This window comes from Sminthopsis crassicaudata, chromosome 3 (genome assembly GCF_048593235.1).
Source record: "Sminthopsis crassicaudata isolate SCR6 chromosome 3, ASM4859323v1, whole genome shotgun sequence".
In the NCBI taxonomy this organism is placed as follows: Eukaryota; Metazoa; Chordata; class Mammalia; order Dasyuromorphia; family Dasyuridae; genus Sminthopsis; species Sminthopsis crassicaudata.
In genome coordinates, this window is record NC_133619.1 from 601,450,022 (window position 1) to 601,465,615 (window position 15,594).

The window sequence follows — 15,594 nt, forward strand, 5'->3', positions numbered from 1 at the left end:
CTTCCTGTTTACTTCTGTTTTTCTCAGCCTGAAGCCAAGAGGCAGCTGTAGAAAGGCAGCTGGTGTGAGGTTCAAGGACAGGTTTCCATTCCTGTCTCCCAGACTCCGGTGTGACCTGGAGCAAGACTCTTCTTACTTAACCTTTCTGGATCTCAAGTAACTCAGCAACAAAATGAGTGGGTTGGATTAACTTTTTTGAAGGTCCCTTTCAGCTTTAAATCTAATTTTTTAATAATAGTTTTTTTTAATTTCTAAGATAATTTTCAACATTCACCTTTAAAAAACCTTGTGTTCCAAATTTTTCTCCCTCCCCTTCCCCCCCCCCACAGCAAGTAATAGGTAAAACGTGTGAAATTCTTCTAAACATACTTCCACATTTATCATTCAGCTTTAAATCTATATTTCTCTTCTGAAACGGAATCTCTTCTCCAGGAACTACTCAAAGCCATTAGGTGGCGGACAGGACAAAGGTAGCGCCAGATGGGCAGACGTGGGTAGGATGCAGACAGGAAGATACTCCCCACACTGGTGAGACCATACTGGACTGCTACCCGGGCGACTCTGGGTAAGTTGTTTAATCTCCCTTGGCCTCAGTTTCCCCATCTATAAAATGGAGAGAAAATGACTCCAAAATCCCTTTTATAAAGATAAATAAGGAATAATACTTCTTGACGCACAGTTATTGTTTTTTTCTTTCTTTTAGAAGAGAATGATGTCTTGACTCTTGGGTGAATTGGACGTAAGTGAGGCTGAAGTGGACAAAGTTGTCATCAAGAAATCCAGTGGTCATCGAACCGGTAATGGATGACCGAGGCCCTTTCTAAGCATTCCCCAGCCGCCTTCACGGCCATGGAACAAATTGCTCCCATCCTCCCGTTTTGCCGAGGGAAGCCCTCACGTGCCAGGGGAAAGACCCCTCTAACTCCCCAGTGGGTTTGAGAGCCCTCAGTTACCTGCCTGCCGGGGTGTGGCCGCTGTGCACGTGACACCCCTCGGAGCCACAGGTCGGCGCCAGGCGGCCACCAAGTGCTCCCATCAGAGGCACTAGTCCTCCCCACACACTCTGCACACAGTAAGCATCTAATAAATGCTTGTCACAATGAAATGAATGAAGCAGAATCAACTAGATAAGGACCATTTACCATCTAGTCCGGCTTCATTTTACAGATGAGGAAACTGACCCAAAGAGTTTAGGTGAATCGCCCCGGGTCATACGGACAAATAATTCTCGGGCCGGACTTGGGGGCTCGGATTCTTCCGAAGCGAGGTTCTTTCCTTTGCACCACAGCGCCCCCTAGAGGTGATGGATGATTCTGACCACAAGACGCCATTGAGAGTGCGCTCGCTCCCGCCAACATTTCCGACGCACTTTGTACTCCTCTTCCAAAGCGATTGTGCTTCGGGCTATATTTACCAGTGTCCGCATTTGTGTATACACATTTATATGTAGCAGTGGCTGCTAAGGGTTTAACCCCCGGCTGGGGAGGGAGGGGGAGGGTGGACATATTTAACTTTGACCTACGTGGTAAATTTAACGTTTTCTCCAGTCTGGACCATCAACAAAACCGTAAATCAAGCGTGGGTTTATGGGCGCTTGTGGATCTCAACGACAACCTCACCGCTTTTAACGCTGCATTCTTTTCACTGAAAACGCTTAACTTCCGGTTGCAGGGTCACAGGACCGACCCCCGGGAGTGTATGTGAATCCCAGAGCCCCCAGAAGGGGCGCGAGCCCGGCCCCCCCCACAAGTCCCTGATCTCCCCAGAAGGGGCGCGAGCCCGACCTCCCCCACAAGCCCCTGATCTCCCCAGAAGGGGCGCGAGCCCGGCCCCCCCACAAGTCCCTGATCTCCCCAGAAGGGGCGCGAGCCCGGCCCCCCCACAAGTCCCTGATCTCCCCAGAAGGGGCGCGAGCGGAAGGGGCGCGAGCCCGGCCCCCAGAAGTGGGGTAGACAAGCCCGTTCCACCGGGCAGTTCTCCCCTCGCCGGCTCCTCCGCTGGCTGCCCAATAAGGCGGTGAGCGCAGGCAGACCCGGGCCTCAGTTTCCCCATCCGCAAACTGGACAGAAGCTGGGCTAGATGATCTCCGAGGTTTGTGCTCCGGCAGTCCCAGCTCCCGGACCGCTAGCCCAGGTCTGTGCTTTAAGGAGGTGTCAGAAGGATGCCTGAAGCCGAGAAAACCTCCAGTAGCCGCCTCCGGGTCCAGAAGCTCCCTCTCGCGGTCAGCCGCGGCAAGGAGAAGGCGGCACGGCCCCTTTAAATGGAGCGGGGGGCGGGACTTCGCCGGGGGCGGGGCAGCGACGCACGCGCTGCGGCGGGGGCGGGGCACGCCGCTGCCGGGCCGGGGCCGGCGCGGGGCTCGGGGCTCACGTGTTGGTGACTATGTGGGCGCTGCGGGTGGTTCCGGGACGGCTCCGGCCGCGGCCCCGGCGGGGGCCCCAGCGCGACGCGGTCCGACGCTTGGCCTTCTCGTCCTCGCGCCCCGCGGCAGGCGGCGCCGCCGGGGTCCGGGCGCTGGTCTATGCGCAGCACGGGGAGCCGGTCAAGGTCGTTGAGTAAGAGCCGGGGGCCGCGGGCATCCGCCCTGCGGGGGTTTGGGGGCGGGCGGGGGCCGCCTCTCCCTCCCCGTCCGAGGGGTTCGGGCTCGGGGGCTCACGCAGCGCTGTTAGGTTCTAGAGCGCGTCACCGCGAGAACATGCCGGAACTCCCAGGTTCCACTTCCCAGACCCCGAGCAGCTTCCGTTCCGGGCCAGGCCCTTACCCCGGGCCCCCTCCTCAGCTCTGGCGCGCCGAGTTCTGGCGTCCCCTAGAACCCCGAAGTGCCGAGCGTATCCCCTTCACCTTTACAAGTTCCAGTCCCGTCCATAGCCACCAAGTCCAAAAGCCAATGTTCCGTGTTCTGAGACCCGTTAGAACGCTAATCTTCCAGAATCAGAGAACTCTTTATCTCGAACGTTCCATGTTCCAAGACCCCACGCAGCTCTAACGCGCCAAGTTTTGAGATTCATCATGTTTGTTCTTCTCCAACTTTCCGAGCGCCCCCTCGGCTCTGACGTCCCCCTTCGGAGACCCCATTCTCCGCTGACTTTCGGAGGCCTCCTCGGCTCTGACGTCCCCCTTCCGAGACCCCATTCTCCGCTGACTTTCGGAGGCCTCCTCGGCTCTGACGTCCCCCTTCCGAGACCCCATTCTCCGCTGACTTTCCGAGCGCCCCCTCGGCTCTGACGTCCCCCTTCGGAGACCCCATTCTCCGCTGACTTTCCGAGCGCCCCCTCGGCTCTGACGTCCCCCTTCGGAGACCCCATTCTCCGCTGACTTTCCGAGCGCCCCCTCGGCTCTGACGTCCCCCTTCGGAGACCCCATTCTCCGCTGACTTTCCGAGCTCGGGCCCCTTGGCTCCAGCGTCCAAGCTCGGAGGCTCCTCAGCGCTGCAATGTGCCGGTTCCGAGGTCAGAGGGCCCGCTTCTTTCTTGGATTCTTCACTTCTTCGCGCTGCAGGTTTAGAGGCCCCGGGAGCCTCTCTTAGAGATGGGTTCTTTCACCTCTGCTCCATTTCCCGAGGACCCATTCGCCTCCAGTGTAGCCTTACCACTCGTTCTTCTTCGTGCTAAGTCCCTGATGATTCTCCTCTGTCGTAGATCCTTCCAGCTCTGACATCCGGGTTCTAAATGCCCTTTTCTGTTGTTATTCTAGTTTAAGGTGCTTTCCAGCTGTAACTTTCTCCCTTCTACAGTCTTTCCCCGGAAGCTGCTTTCTAAGCGCGTTCTGGTTTTAACATTTGGCATTTTGTAAATAGAGCCCGGGAGAAGGCTCTGGGCAATCCTGATCTGTCAGGACAGGGAATGGCCCTGGGAAGATCCATCTGTGACGGCCAGAGGTCTTTGTGGAGGCAGGTTTTGCGGGAGGTTGTGGCTCTAAGGTGAGGACCTGAATGATGACTGGGGTGGGAGGGAGGTTACCTGGGAATGCAGCTCAGAAGTGACATGGTCACATGGGCTCCTCGGGGACACTGCAAATGTGCACCGCGTGGAGCAGATGCAAGACCCTGAAGAGAGGAGGTGGTCTGCCAAGGAGATGTTTGCTCGTGGCTCTCACTGTAGGAGGGGATGAGTTCATCGAGGCCACAAAATGTTAAATCAGGGAGGTGGCGAGCTGGCCCTGGAGTCAGGAGGACTCCAAATCTAGCCGTGTGACCCTGGGCAAGCGGCTTAACCCTGAGTGCCTTATCCAAAAAAATGCTAAAGCGGCAGTGATTGAGAGCGCCCTGGCCCACAGGCCTAGGAGAGGAAGTCCTAGCTTTATAGGCCTCAGGGCAGAGTCTGGGGTCCTGATCGGGTAGAGGGATGGGGGAAAGGAATGAAAGGGAAGGGAGTCGGCCAATACCCCATGTCTCAATCCCCAAAAGCCCCAGTGTTGCCGCAGGTCATGCAAAGCAGTCACTCCTCTCCCCAAGCCATCCTGACGAAGGTGTGCACTGATTCTGTGAGAGACCAGAGGACACAGCTCATGAGGGACCTGCACCCTTCTGCTGCGGCCCCCCCCATGGGGGTACGGCCTTCCTCTTTGAAGCCCCATCAGCAGAAGCAGAGTCACGGATGGTGTCCGGACAGCATCTCAGAGCTGACAGGGAGCCCGCCTAGCCCAACAAGGACTCCAGGAGGGCAGGAGAGAAAATGCGGTTGTAGAATAGGGAAGAGGAGCGCTCTGGGTGATCGGATTTATGAGGCCAGCCCCCGGCTTGACTGTGTTCATAAATCTGTACATAGTTCATTATAGCTATTCAGGAAGGCCATGGGGGCCGCAGGAGTACAGAACTGAGGTGGAACCGGAGCAAGGGAGCCTGGGAATGCTCCAAAAGTGGTTTTAAGTTTCTGTTTTTTAGTTAACAGGGATCTATTTTCTGTCCCATTTCCCCCTTTGAAAAAGAAAACACGAGGGGCAGCTAGATGGTGTAGCCCTGAAGTCAGGAGAACCTGAGTTCAAATCTAGCCCCAGATACTTAATACTTCCTAGCGGTGTAACCTGAACAAGTCATTTAATCCCTATTGCCTCAGCAAAAAAAAAAAAAATTCAGAAAATCTAATCCCCTTATCAACACTGTCCAAAATATGTGTTTATTCTGCATCTCAAATCGGGGGCGGGTCTTGTGCTCTGTCTGTGTAGAGTTCTAAAGTCATCCTTTTGCCTTTGCAAAGCCATTGTTATTGTAGAGATTGTTCTGCGCGTTCGGCACACTTCCATCCGCATCAGCTCATACAAGTCTTCCCAGTTTTCTCTGAAACTGCTCTTTTTATCGTTTGGTGAGAAGAGCTGGTTTTTGAGCAGTTTTGAAAGAAGGGAATAGGAAGGAGAATATGGGCCAGGCGTTTGCTACTCCTTGTGCAGATCGCAGTTGATCCTCACAATGATCGTGTGAAATAAGTACTGTTGCACTTGAAGAAACCGAGGCTGATTTAATTGACTTGCTCAAGCTCACACACCTAAAACCTGAGGATGAATCTGAACTCAGTTTTCCTGACTCCGGGTCTGTCTGCGTCTACAGGGAGGGATGTGTTTTGGTTGAAAGTAAATCAGCAGTCATTCATCAAACACCCCCTTTGTGCTAAGCACTGTAGTGAGTGCTAGGGATAGGAATTCCTTGCCTTCAAGGAGCTTGTGTTTCAATGGCGTAGGTGACAAAAGTTACACAAAAAAGCAATACACAATGTGTCTCCGACTACAGCAATAGAGATGAGGCTTAGGATACAAAGGCCTTTTGAAGTAGGGTAGTTTGGGGAGGGATTCCAAGAAGCAGAGGTGAAGAGGAAGTATATTTCTGGGGTGATAAGGCCCTGAGATGGAGATGGAGTCACGTGTGCAGAATGGGGAACCGGCCCACAGCTGGATTGCAGAGTTCATGGGAAGTGAGCCCAGGCTGGCCGTGGGCCCCCGAGGCTGGGAGAGATGCAGAAGTGAGGGAGCAGGAAAGGGGAAGGATGTGAGATTAATAGGAAGAGAAAGTATTCATTTATTCTCATTTTGCACAAGTTCTTCCTTTGGAGAAATAGAAAGCTAGAAGAAGCTGGAACATGGTGTTTTGAGAGTGACCTCAGCCCCAGACTTCACAGGAAACCACAAAAGCTCCAGCTCAAAAGCCAGGGAAGCCCCTGGGGCAGCAGGCTCTGGCTCTCAGCAGCTGCGTCCATCCCAAGATTTTCCCAGAATCCCAAGCCAGCATCCCAGGAAGAGCTGGGAAGCTCATGTTTGCAGTGCGCTTCACACATATCCTTTGAGCTTCATGGCTACTTGATGAGGCAGACAGCATTCCCATTTTTAAAATAGGAAAATGGAAGCACTTTGAGATGAAGTAACTTGCCCAAGATCATGGAGCTAGTGAGCATCAGAGGCTGACTTTGAGTCCAGACTTCTGACTCCAAGCCTAACAAGCTTTTAAAATTATTGTTGTTGGGGTTTTTGGTGAACTTACTCATCAACAGTACACAAAAATCCCATGTGCAAAGGACAGCTCTGGAAGCTGTAAGAATTCTGATTGATGAAATGATAAACCTGATTTCAGAGGACGAAGAGGGGATGGACTTGGGAGTGCAGAATGAGATATTTACATTTCTTAGACATTTTTCTTAACTTTATTGTAAGGATTTTGCTTTCCTTCAGGGTTATTATTGGGTTTTTTTTTTTCCTAATGGAGAGTTGAGAGAAAACATTTCTATTCATTAAAAAATTGTTATTTAAAACTGCAAAGGACAATGGAAGTGTACATGAACTTTTGTTACATTGGATTTTTTTAAAACATCAGTTAAATTTAATACAGTAGTAACAAAATTGTCCTGTCCCCTTCTGAACTTTTTTGTTTTCTTCCTCAGAATTTTTAATTGCTAACTCTTTTTTGGCATCTCTAGCACTTCCCACTTATTCATTTTCTTTCCCTTCCCCCCCAAGACCTGCCCACTATTGCTCTTTCCAGAAACCAGACTTTTGTTCTCCAGAGTGCTCCCTGTCAGGGAGCCTCTCTCCACCAAAGTGAATCCTGTGCTCCCTCCAGATTTGGAGACAAGGAAATGGAGAAAGTACACCTCCTTCTTCCTTTCCACAGATCTAAGATTTTCCTTTGCTCGGCAGAGGGTCATGGGCTTCTGGCCTGAAAGGGGGCAGGTAAGTGCCATTTCAGGCTCAGTTCCTGAAATGAAGCAACGGATCGCTTGGGTGCCTGCCCACCCTTGCTCTGAACCAGCTGGAACAAGTTAGGAAGTTGAGAGAGCCCCTGGTACAAGAAGAAGCGTAATTAGTGGTCTTTCAGCGCCTCTGCAAGGGTTCTGATTGCCCCTAGGTAACTATTCATTTCAAGATTAATGCTGTGTTTGGAGCCAGAGATCAATGCAGGTGATCTTAGACGTTGTTTTGTTTATAGTGCTTAAGCCAAAATTATAGTACTTCTATAAGAGGCAAAAAGGATTGCTGATTTTCTGATATGAGGCTTTTTTTGAGTACAGTTGTAAAAGCTAAAGATGCTTATTTTGCTGGAAGAACATGGGTAGCTTCCAGTAGGGAAGGTAACCTAAGAATGCAGGCCCTCCTCCTGCCTTAGTTTCTTTATCAGGGAAATGAATTACAGAACTGGGTTCAAATCATTTTATAGCTGAGGAAACAGAAGGAAAACGATTCAGCCAGTCATGCGAGAGCTCATGGCACAGCTGGCACTTGGACCTTAGACCCCTAAGTCCCCTCTTTAGGGTCCTCCACCCCCATTGTGCCTCCTTCCCCAGGGAGATGAGCAAGGGAGAAAGTTTTCCAAATAGCCCCAAAACCTTTTGTCTGTCTCTCTACTCTGTCCCTCTTCTCCCTCTCTTTCTGTGTCTCTCCCTCTCCCCTGCCCCCCATCTCTGTGTGTCTCTTTATCTCTCTGTCTCTCTCTCCCTCCCTCTCATTCCACTCATCCTGGCTTCGTCCAACCCTCTGTTTTCTCTGTGCTTAGCAGAGATAACAATACTATCTAACATTTATGTAGCACCTATTATGTACCAGACGGGCTGTTCAGTGCTTTCTATAAATATCTCATTCTGCTCATGGTAACCTTGGGAATTAGGGGTTCCCCATTCTACAGCCGAGTAACTGAGGTCACACAGCTAATCCATGGCGGAGCCCCGGCTGTGTGCACCATGGCGCCCCCCGGCCAGCCTTGTCCACCTAGGAGGTTCCTGAAGTTGACCAGCCCAGGAGGAAGGCACCTCTCTCTTACAGAGGCACCCAGACTTCCAGGGGTTCAGTTGTGCTGGGTCAGAAAGTCTTCTTGGTGTACTTGGGCATCATTTGAGCCTCATAGCAGCCACGGGCGGTATAGGCACTGTCACAGAAGCCAAGACTCAGGTATCTTTCTCCTTGGTAGGGAGCCTTCCTCAGCTTGGCATCCCCCAGCGTGGAGCCCCCTCATTGTGGCCCCCTCAGTGTGGCTTTCCTCGGCGTGACCCTTGGCCCCCCTCAGTGTGGCCCTCCCTCAGCATGGGTTCCCACAGTGTGGGCTCCCTCCACTCCACTCTCCCTGGGAGTGCTTCTTTGGGAAGAGGGGAGGATCTGCCTCTGGGCCTTCACGGGAGGCATTCCCTGATTTCTAGCTCAGTCCCCCAGGCAGTCAACACTAGTGGCTCCCCAGCATTGGCATCCTGACTGTTCCACCAGTGATCTCTGTGCCTTCGTGCAGATCATCCCCAGTGTGCTTTCCTCACTGTGCCTCTTAAAACCCCCAATTCCCTTCAAGGCACAGTTTAGTCAACACTCACAAATATTTATCTACCTCTTGTTGTATCAGACACCATGCTAAGTCCTGGAAATGCAAGAGCAAGAAGCTCTCCATTCCCTCAGAGAACTTCCTTTCTAATACAGGAGATAGCCTGTAAATATCTAGGGAAATGTAAGATTCAACAGAGTAAATGAAAATAATCTGAAAATTTAAGTAGCTGGGGGCATGGTGAGTGGTATGCAGGACTTAAAGGCACAGGAGATCTGAATTCGAATCCTGCCTCCGAAATTTACTTTCTCTGGGACTTCAGGCAAGTCACTTAACCTCTGCCTCAGTTTCTTCCCTTGTAAAGTGAGGATAATAGTAATACCTGTGTCACAGGCCTAATAAACTAACATACATAAAGCTCTTTGAAAATCTTAAAGCACTTTATAAATGCTTTATTATTATTTTATATCTAATTTGGATATATCTGTATGTCATTTATTATTTTTTTGTTTTATATCTAGTATATTGTTATTTTATATCTAATGTATTATTTTACATATGTGTAGGTTCTCTCCCGGGTAGACTGTAAGTTTCTTGAGGGCAGGCACTGCTTCACTTTTCTTTCAGGAACACAAAGGTATTCCTGTTTATAAGTGATTTATATCTGCGTGTACACATTGTATATGTGTGTGTCTATATATTGTGTGTGTGTGTGTGTGTGTGTGTGTGTGTAGCTAGAGACTCTCAAGTAGAATGTGCCACAGGGCTCTTGCCCATCGTTAGTTAAGTGTTAACCAAGGACCCCAGCCTTCCCTGAAGTCACCTTGCCGGCCATCTCCCCCTCTGTAGGAGAGCCGCGGCCCCCTTCCTTGCCAGGCCTTGCCTTCCTGAGCCACACGCACGGACCACGGCCTGTGGGTGTTTGCCAGCGGGTAGCCCTTGTACTGCTCTAAAAGGTTTCACTGAAGCTGGTATTGCAGTGAGGGTTTTGTGGGCCTGAGAGGCTCCTAGTGATCTCTTGCTAAATGACATGGGGAGAGAGCTAGCACACTAGTCCTGAATCTGACTCTTGAAGTTCTGCTCCTTGGTCTCTAGGCCCGGGGCTCAAGGGGAATGTTGGGGAGACACCCGCGCTAAAGGACATGAAGGCTGCTTCCCTGGCGCCTCTTGTGACTTCCCTGTGACCTACTTTGGGGCGGAGGAACTGAGAGAAAGCAATGAGATACAGCCGCTAGACTGAGACATGCCATGCTCAGCCAGTTACACCCGGGGGTCCTGGGAAAGGGCCACAGGTTAAGTGGCTTGGTCACTGGGTGGGCTCCATGCTGGTCAGAGCGCTGGGCCCGGACCCTGGAAGGCCTTCATTGAGTCACCAGGATCACCATACAGCTCTATGTCCATCCCTGAACGAGTGCCTTTGTCTCTGCTTGCCTCAGTTTCCCTCAGTTGCAAAAGAATAAGAGCAATTACCTCCCGGGATTGTGGCGAGAATCGAGCAAGGTGATCGCTGTGTAGCGCTCGGCGCCGTACCTGACCCAGCAGAAGTGGAGCTTTTAAAACTCCAAGTTTGTTTGTTTTTAGAAAAGTTTTTGTGATCCTGTTTCTTTTCCACCTCCAAAAACCAGAGCAACAGTAAATCATTTGAGATTGTCAAACGAAAGCTGCCAGATAGCACAACTGACAATGCACTGAATACAGAGGCCGTTAATAGGGCCTGAGTTGGACAGTACCTCCTCTAAGCTTCCAGCCTATGGGGCTAATAATTCCCAGGACACTCTTCCTCCCATCTCAGAGGCTTGTTTTTCCTCCTGCCTTTATGCTGGGCAGCATCACTTACAGGCGTATAGTCTCAGCTTCCAAAGAGCCATTGTGGCTTGTCCAGCTTTGGATCAGATTGGCATCTGACCAAGGTGCCCCCTCCCCATGGGGGTCCCTGGAGAAGCAGACGTAGGATCCCCAGAAAGGAGCTGGAGGTTTATCCTGCCTGTTACAGGAGACTCCTTTGTTCTTTGTTACAGGCACCTGTCTCCTGAGTGAGTTTTTAAAAAGACATTTGTGAGACGTCGTCAGTGGTTGGTTCAGAGTAGGTCTAATTTCAGGAATCCAGACGTGGAGCGCCACTGGTATCCTTGGCAACACGGAAACAGCATCCAGGCAACCCAGCAGTTTCTGTGATGTTGATGACATTCCTTGGGGGTCAGGCCTGGGCAGGCATCCCCTGGCAGCTTCAGAAAGGCAGGAGGGAGAGAACTCACTTCTTTGGACCTGCATGACACAGCTCCTGTCTGGCCCCTGCTGGCAGGTGCTGGGATTTTCACCTCCATTTCTTCATTATTAAGAGGCAGCCTGTCATAGTCCTTGGAGATCATTTAGTCCAAGGGTTCTTTTGATACACTCTGAGAAGAGATCATCAGTTTGCCAAAGGAGTCCATGACACGCAAAAATTAAGAACCCTGATCCAGGGCAACCTCTTCTTTTAATTTTATTTTTCAATAAACAAAAACCTACTTTTTCTCCCTTCTCCCCATTGAAAAAAAGAAAATAGCTCATAAGAAATATTCATAGACCAACCACACAAACTCCCCCATTGGATGGGTCTAAAATTGTATGTCTCATTCCATCTACGTCATTTCTCTGTCAAGATGTGGCCTTCATCACAGGGCCTTAGCTCATGTTTCATCATCGTTTGTATTGCTTTTTACAATTTCAAAGTTGATTGTCCTTACAATGTGGTTAATGTATAAATTACTCTCCTTGTTCCACTCACTTCATTCTGTCAGTTCTTCCCAGGTTTCATTGAAACTATCCCCTAATCATTTCCTATACTATAATAATAGTCCATCACATTCATTTACCATCACTTTTTAAGGCTCCTCCCCAGTAGATAGACATTCCTCAGTTTCCTGTTCTTTGCTACCCCAAAAAGAGCTTCCATAAATATTTTTGTACACATGATGCTTTTCCTCTCTAAGTCTTCATAGTGGAATTGCTGCTGACTCCCTCGTTTTTTGGATGAGGAAACTGAGGCTTAGACTTATCCAATGTCAAATAAATAGTAGTGTAAGTGGCGAGCCCCGGGACTGACTCCAAAGCCAAGGTTCTTCCACAGTATCAGCTTGCCAAGAAAGCCTGGGTCCAAATCCCACCTCAGCCAGTTGCTGGCTTGCCTAGTGTGACTTTGGGCAAGTTAACCTTGAGCCTACTAGGTTGTGAGGGTGCACTAGCCTCCTCTGGGCCCCGTTCCCAGCTGCCATGATTCCCTAGGTTCTGGCATCGAGCCCTGCCCCTTTCCACCGGCTGCTCGCCCTTTGCTGCTTCCCGAACTTCCAACTGCCAGCCCCAAATCGGCCTTCTCCTGTCCGAGCCACTGCACTGGTTATTAGCTGGGTCCTCTACCTCACCAGTGATGTCATTTGTGTTTTGTGCTAAGAAACAGTCTTGGGTCATAGTTAAACCTGGAAGGGGCCTTTGGATGCCTTCTCAACCAGGCCCAATCTCCTATTGCCTTCCTCCCCTCAGAGAGCTCTGCATCCCTCTGTACTGGCCCTGACCCGCTGTCTGCCAGCCCTTCCACTTCTCACAGGCTCTCCTCCTCCCTTGGCGTCCTCTCCCTATTAATCCTTGCCTGTGGGTTTTCTTCAGGACAGCTCATACTCCACAATCTAGATTTCCCTCCAGGCCTAGTAGGCAGCTGTGGGCACAGAGGCCTGGGCCTGAAGGCAGGAAGCCGCCTCTTCCTGAGTGCAAATCCAGCCTCAGACACTCCCTAGAGGTGTGATCCTGGGCCAGTCACTTTACCCTATATGCCTCAGTTTCCTGATCTGTCAAATGAGCTGGAAAAGGAAATAACAAACTACTCCTGTATCTCTGCCTAGAAAATCCCAAATGGAGTCACAAAGACTCAGATATATTGAAACGACTGCCTCTCATCAGAATGTCAGCTCTTGTGAGGCAGGGGGTTTCTTAGGGTTTAGTGGAAGTTTGTGTTTCCAGGGCAAGGTTGGTATGTAGTAGGTGCTTCATAAATGCTTGTTGAATAGGCAGCTACATACAACCAAATGTGACAAAGGCTCTCCCCGATTTCCACTTAGCACAGTCCCACCAGTAGCAGCCTGCAGAACAGGGAAGAGAAGGCTAGACTGATCCCTAAGCATTTCCGAAAACCAGAACAAAGTAATCCCTGCCCTTGGGGAGCTCACTTTCTCTTGAGCAGAAACCACATGTGTTTGTGTAAATCAGCACAAAATATACCCAGAGTGACTTGGGGAAACCCAGAAAGGCCTCCTGTGGATGATGACCCCCCCAGAGGGACTGATGGAGTGTTGTGTGTGAGGAACAGCTCCAAGGCCAGTGATCGGGACAAGAACCAGCTGGAGAGCTGCATTTTATCCCCAAAGTATTCAGGGGCCCCAGGAGACTAATAGCTCCCAGAATGAAAATACCCATCTGGTCCCTGCCCCAGCCCTAGCTGAGTAGGGCATGTGTTGTCCCCATTTCACAGATGAACAAAAGGTGGCTTGAAGAAAGGGAACAATTTGCCCTTGCCCATGCCATGTAGGTTGGCCCCCAAAGACAGGCTCTTGACTCCAAGTCAATGCCTGCATCCCATGAATGTCCAGAGAATTTTCTCTTCAAGGAACCTCCCCCGGGAAGACGGTTTGAGGCATTAATGCGAGTGTGGTTTTATTTTTAGACTGAAGAACCAGGAGCTAAGGCCTCTGGGCAAGTCTGACATCCGGATGAAGATGCTGGCGGCCCCCATCAATCCAGCCGACATAAATATGATCCAAGGTAACATGGTCTTCGTTTTATTCACCAGCATCTCTCCTGCGCACCAGTTCGTTTCCTTTCCTCCACTGGGGTGGGAGGAATATTCCTGTGTCTGGGCTGGAGCTCAGGCTATTTGAGCTCAGAACCTCTGTACTGTGGGCCTAAAACCAATCAGTGCCCATACCAAGTCGGGCATCTCTAGAGTGGTCCTAGGAGCAGCGGGCGGAAGAGGGACTGTCTGGGTTGGAGATGGAGCGGGTCAAGTCAGCTGTGGAATTGGGCCCCTGAGTGTGGGGGTGGGGAGACAGCCGTGGTTGTGGGGTTTCTCAAGGCAAGTGTCACACATGGTCCCCAGCCTGTGAGCCATGGACTCGTGAGAAGTCGAGTTAGTCAAAGGGTCATAAATTCTGCCAGGAACCAAGAATGGTCAGTTCCATCTTTATTTAGCCTCAACTCTGACTAATAAGCAGTCACACCTGTGGATTCAACAAATAATGGCCCTCCCATATGTGGGACTGTTTTTCAACTGTATGCAAATGATGTGATTGACAAAATACAAATTCACTTGAAAGGGAAGGAAGTGTTCTTATAGGGGCTACTGGATTTACAAACATGATGTCATTTGATCCTCACAGCAACCCTGGTAGGGGTGGGTGCTGCTATTCCCATTTTACAGCTGAGAAATCTGAGGCAGGTTAAGTGACTTGCCCACAGTCACATAACTAGGATATGGAGCCAGATGTTAACTCCAAAAAGTGTCATTGAATTTCTAGTAGCTTTTTGTCATGGTTGGTTTTCCCTGTTGGTATTAAGAGCACAGCCTGACTTGCTATCATTCAGAAGGGTCCTACTCTTTGGGGATCACTGAGCCTCTGAAGAGAGGGGGGAGCGCTGTAACTCAGGGAAGGGGTGCTCGCCCTGGAGCTTCCCCGATACTTCCTGTGTGCTGGTCACAGCCTCCCTGGGCCTGACAGGCTTTCTTAGATGGCCCGCTGCTGTGCCCCTATGCCTTTCCCCTGAGATCTCTGGTGACGGTTCTGCATTTTTCTGCCCCCAGGGACATATGCCATCCTTCCTGCGCTGCCCGCGGTCGGAGGGAACGAAGGGGTTGGCCAGGTGTTGGAAGTTGGCAGAGCTGTGACCACACTGAAGCCTGGGGACTGGGCGATCCCGGCTGACGCGGGCCTTGGTGAGTTCTTCCAGGTCTTTCCTTGCTCGGGCAGCAGCCTTCCTGGAGCCTGATCTCATTAGCTTCCTTCAACAAATATTTACCTTGTACCTGCTGCTCTGGGAGATTCTGATGTTCCTGTAATGAGCCCAGGCTTCTTCCTGAAACAAAGTCCTTCCCTTGTACCTGAGTACTCTTCTGGGAAATGATGAAGGGACGCGGGGTCCCTGTGACCTCTAAAGAAGTGAAGCCGAGGGTCACCCAAGGGAGCGACAGAGAGGTCCAGGAGGGCAGGTCAGAGGGCATGATAACCGGGGAATGATGCAGGAGGACGCCCCTGAGGGAAACCAGGGGAAAGAAGAGGGATGTCCTTTCCATGCCACGGGGCAAGAGTTAGGGCTAACTGATGTCCACATCGTGTTCAGAGAATGTCAGGGTAAACTTAAGCAAAGGACAGGTAAGAGTCACAAAGGAAGGCCACGCTTGGACAGGCTGCGCTTTCCATTTTTACAGGGATCTCCCTCATTCACAAGCTTACAGATGTACCAGAGCAGAGCGTCTTACTCTGGGAGCCATGAACTTGTTGGAGTTATTACTTCTTGACAACATTTCCATGAACTGTATTTCCTTTTTATCCTGTGTATTTAAAAAGATGATTCAGAGCAGGTGCCCCATAAGCTTCAGCGGACCTGCCCAAGGTTGTCCATAGCAGAGGAAAGGCTTAAAGAATCCCTGTGCTGGCTGGCATAGCTGGGGCCCTGTGCACAAGGCACCATCAAGGAGAGGAGGGGACACAGAGCCCAGGTGTGATCTGGGCCTGCGGGAGGAGGCTGACCACTGGATCTTAGACACTGAGCCAGAAGGATCAGTGCCCTCAAATTTATGAAGCACCTACTATGTGCCAGGCACTGTGCTGAGCACAGAGGATCCAAAA

The 15,594-nt window shown here is 50.8% G+C and overlaps 1 protein-coding gene and 1 long non-coding RNA gene across 3 annotated transcripts in view; both read left to right on the forward strand.

Annotated features, from left to right (window-relative positions):
- LOC141563863 (uncharacterized) lies at window positions 1–1,066 on the forward strand. Its single transcript, XR_012488527.1, has 3 exons — window positions 1–176; window positions 433–565; window positions 704–1,066. It is a non-coding gene; the product is annotated as an uncharacterized LOC141563863 (long non-coding RNA).
- A 1,251-nt stretch (window positions 1,067–2,317) lies between these two features.
- Window positions 2,318–15,594, forward strand: part of MECR (mitochondrial trans-2-enoyl-CoA reductase) — a 35,959-nt gene continuing 22,682 nt past the window's right edge. Inside the window, exons 1-3 of one of the 2 annotated variants that reach the window (XM_074305551.1) lie at window positions 2,318–2,555; window positions 13,416–13,513; window positions 14,550–14,681. In XM_074305551.1, the coding sequence (XP_074161652.1) occupies window positions 2,383–2,555; window positions 13,416–13,513; window positions 14,550–14,681 (403 nt within the window). In that variant the 5' untranslated portion in view covers window positions 2,318–2,382. Of the gene's footprint in view, window positions 2,556–7,018; window positions 7,153–13,415; window positions 13,514–14,549; window positions 14,682–15,594 lie in introns of those variants that run through there. The other variant, XM_074305552.1, reaches the window with a different exon arrangement.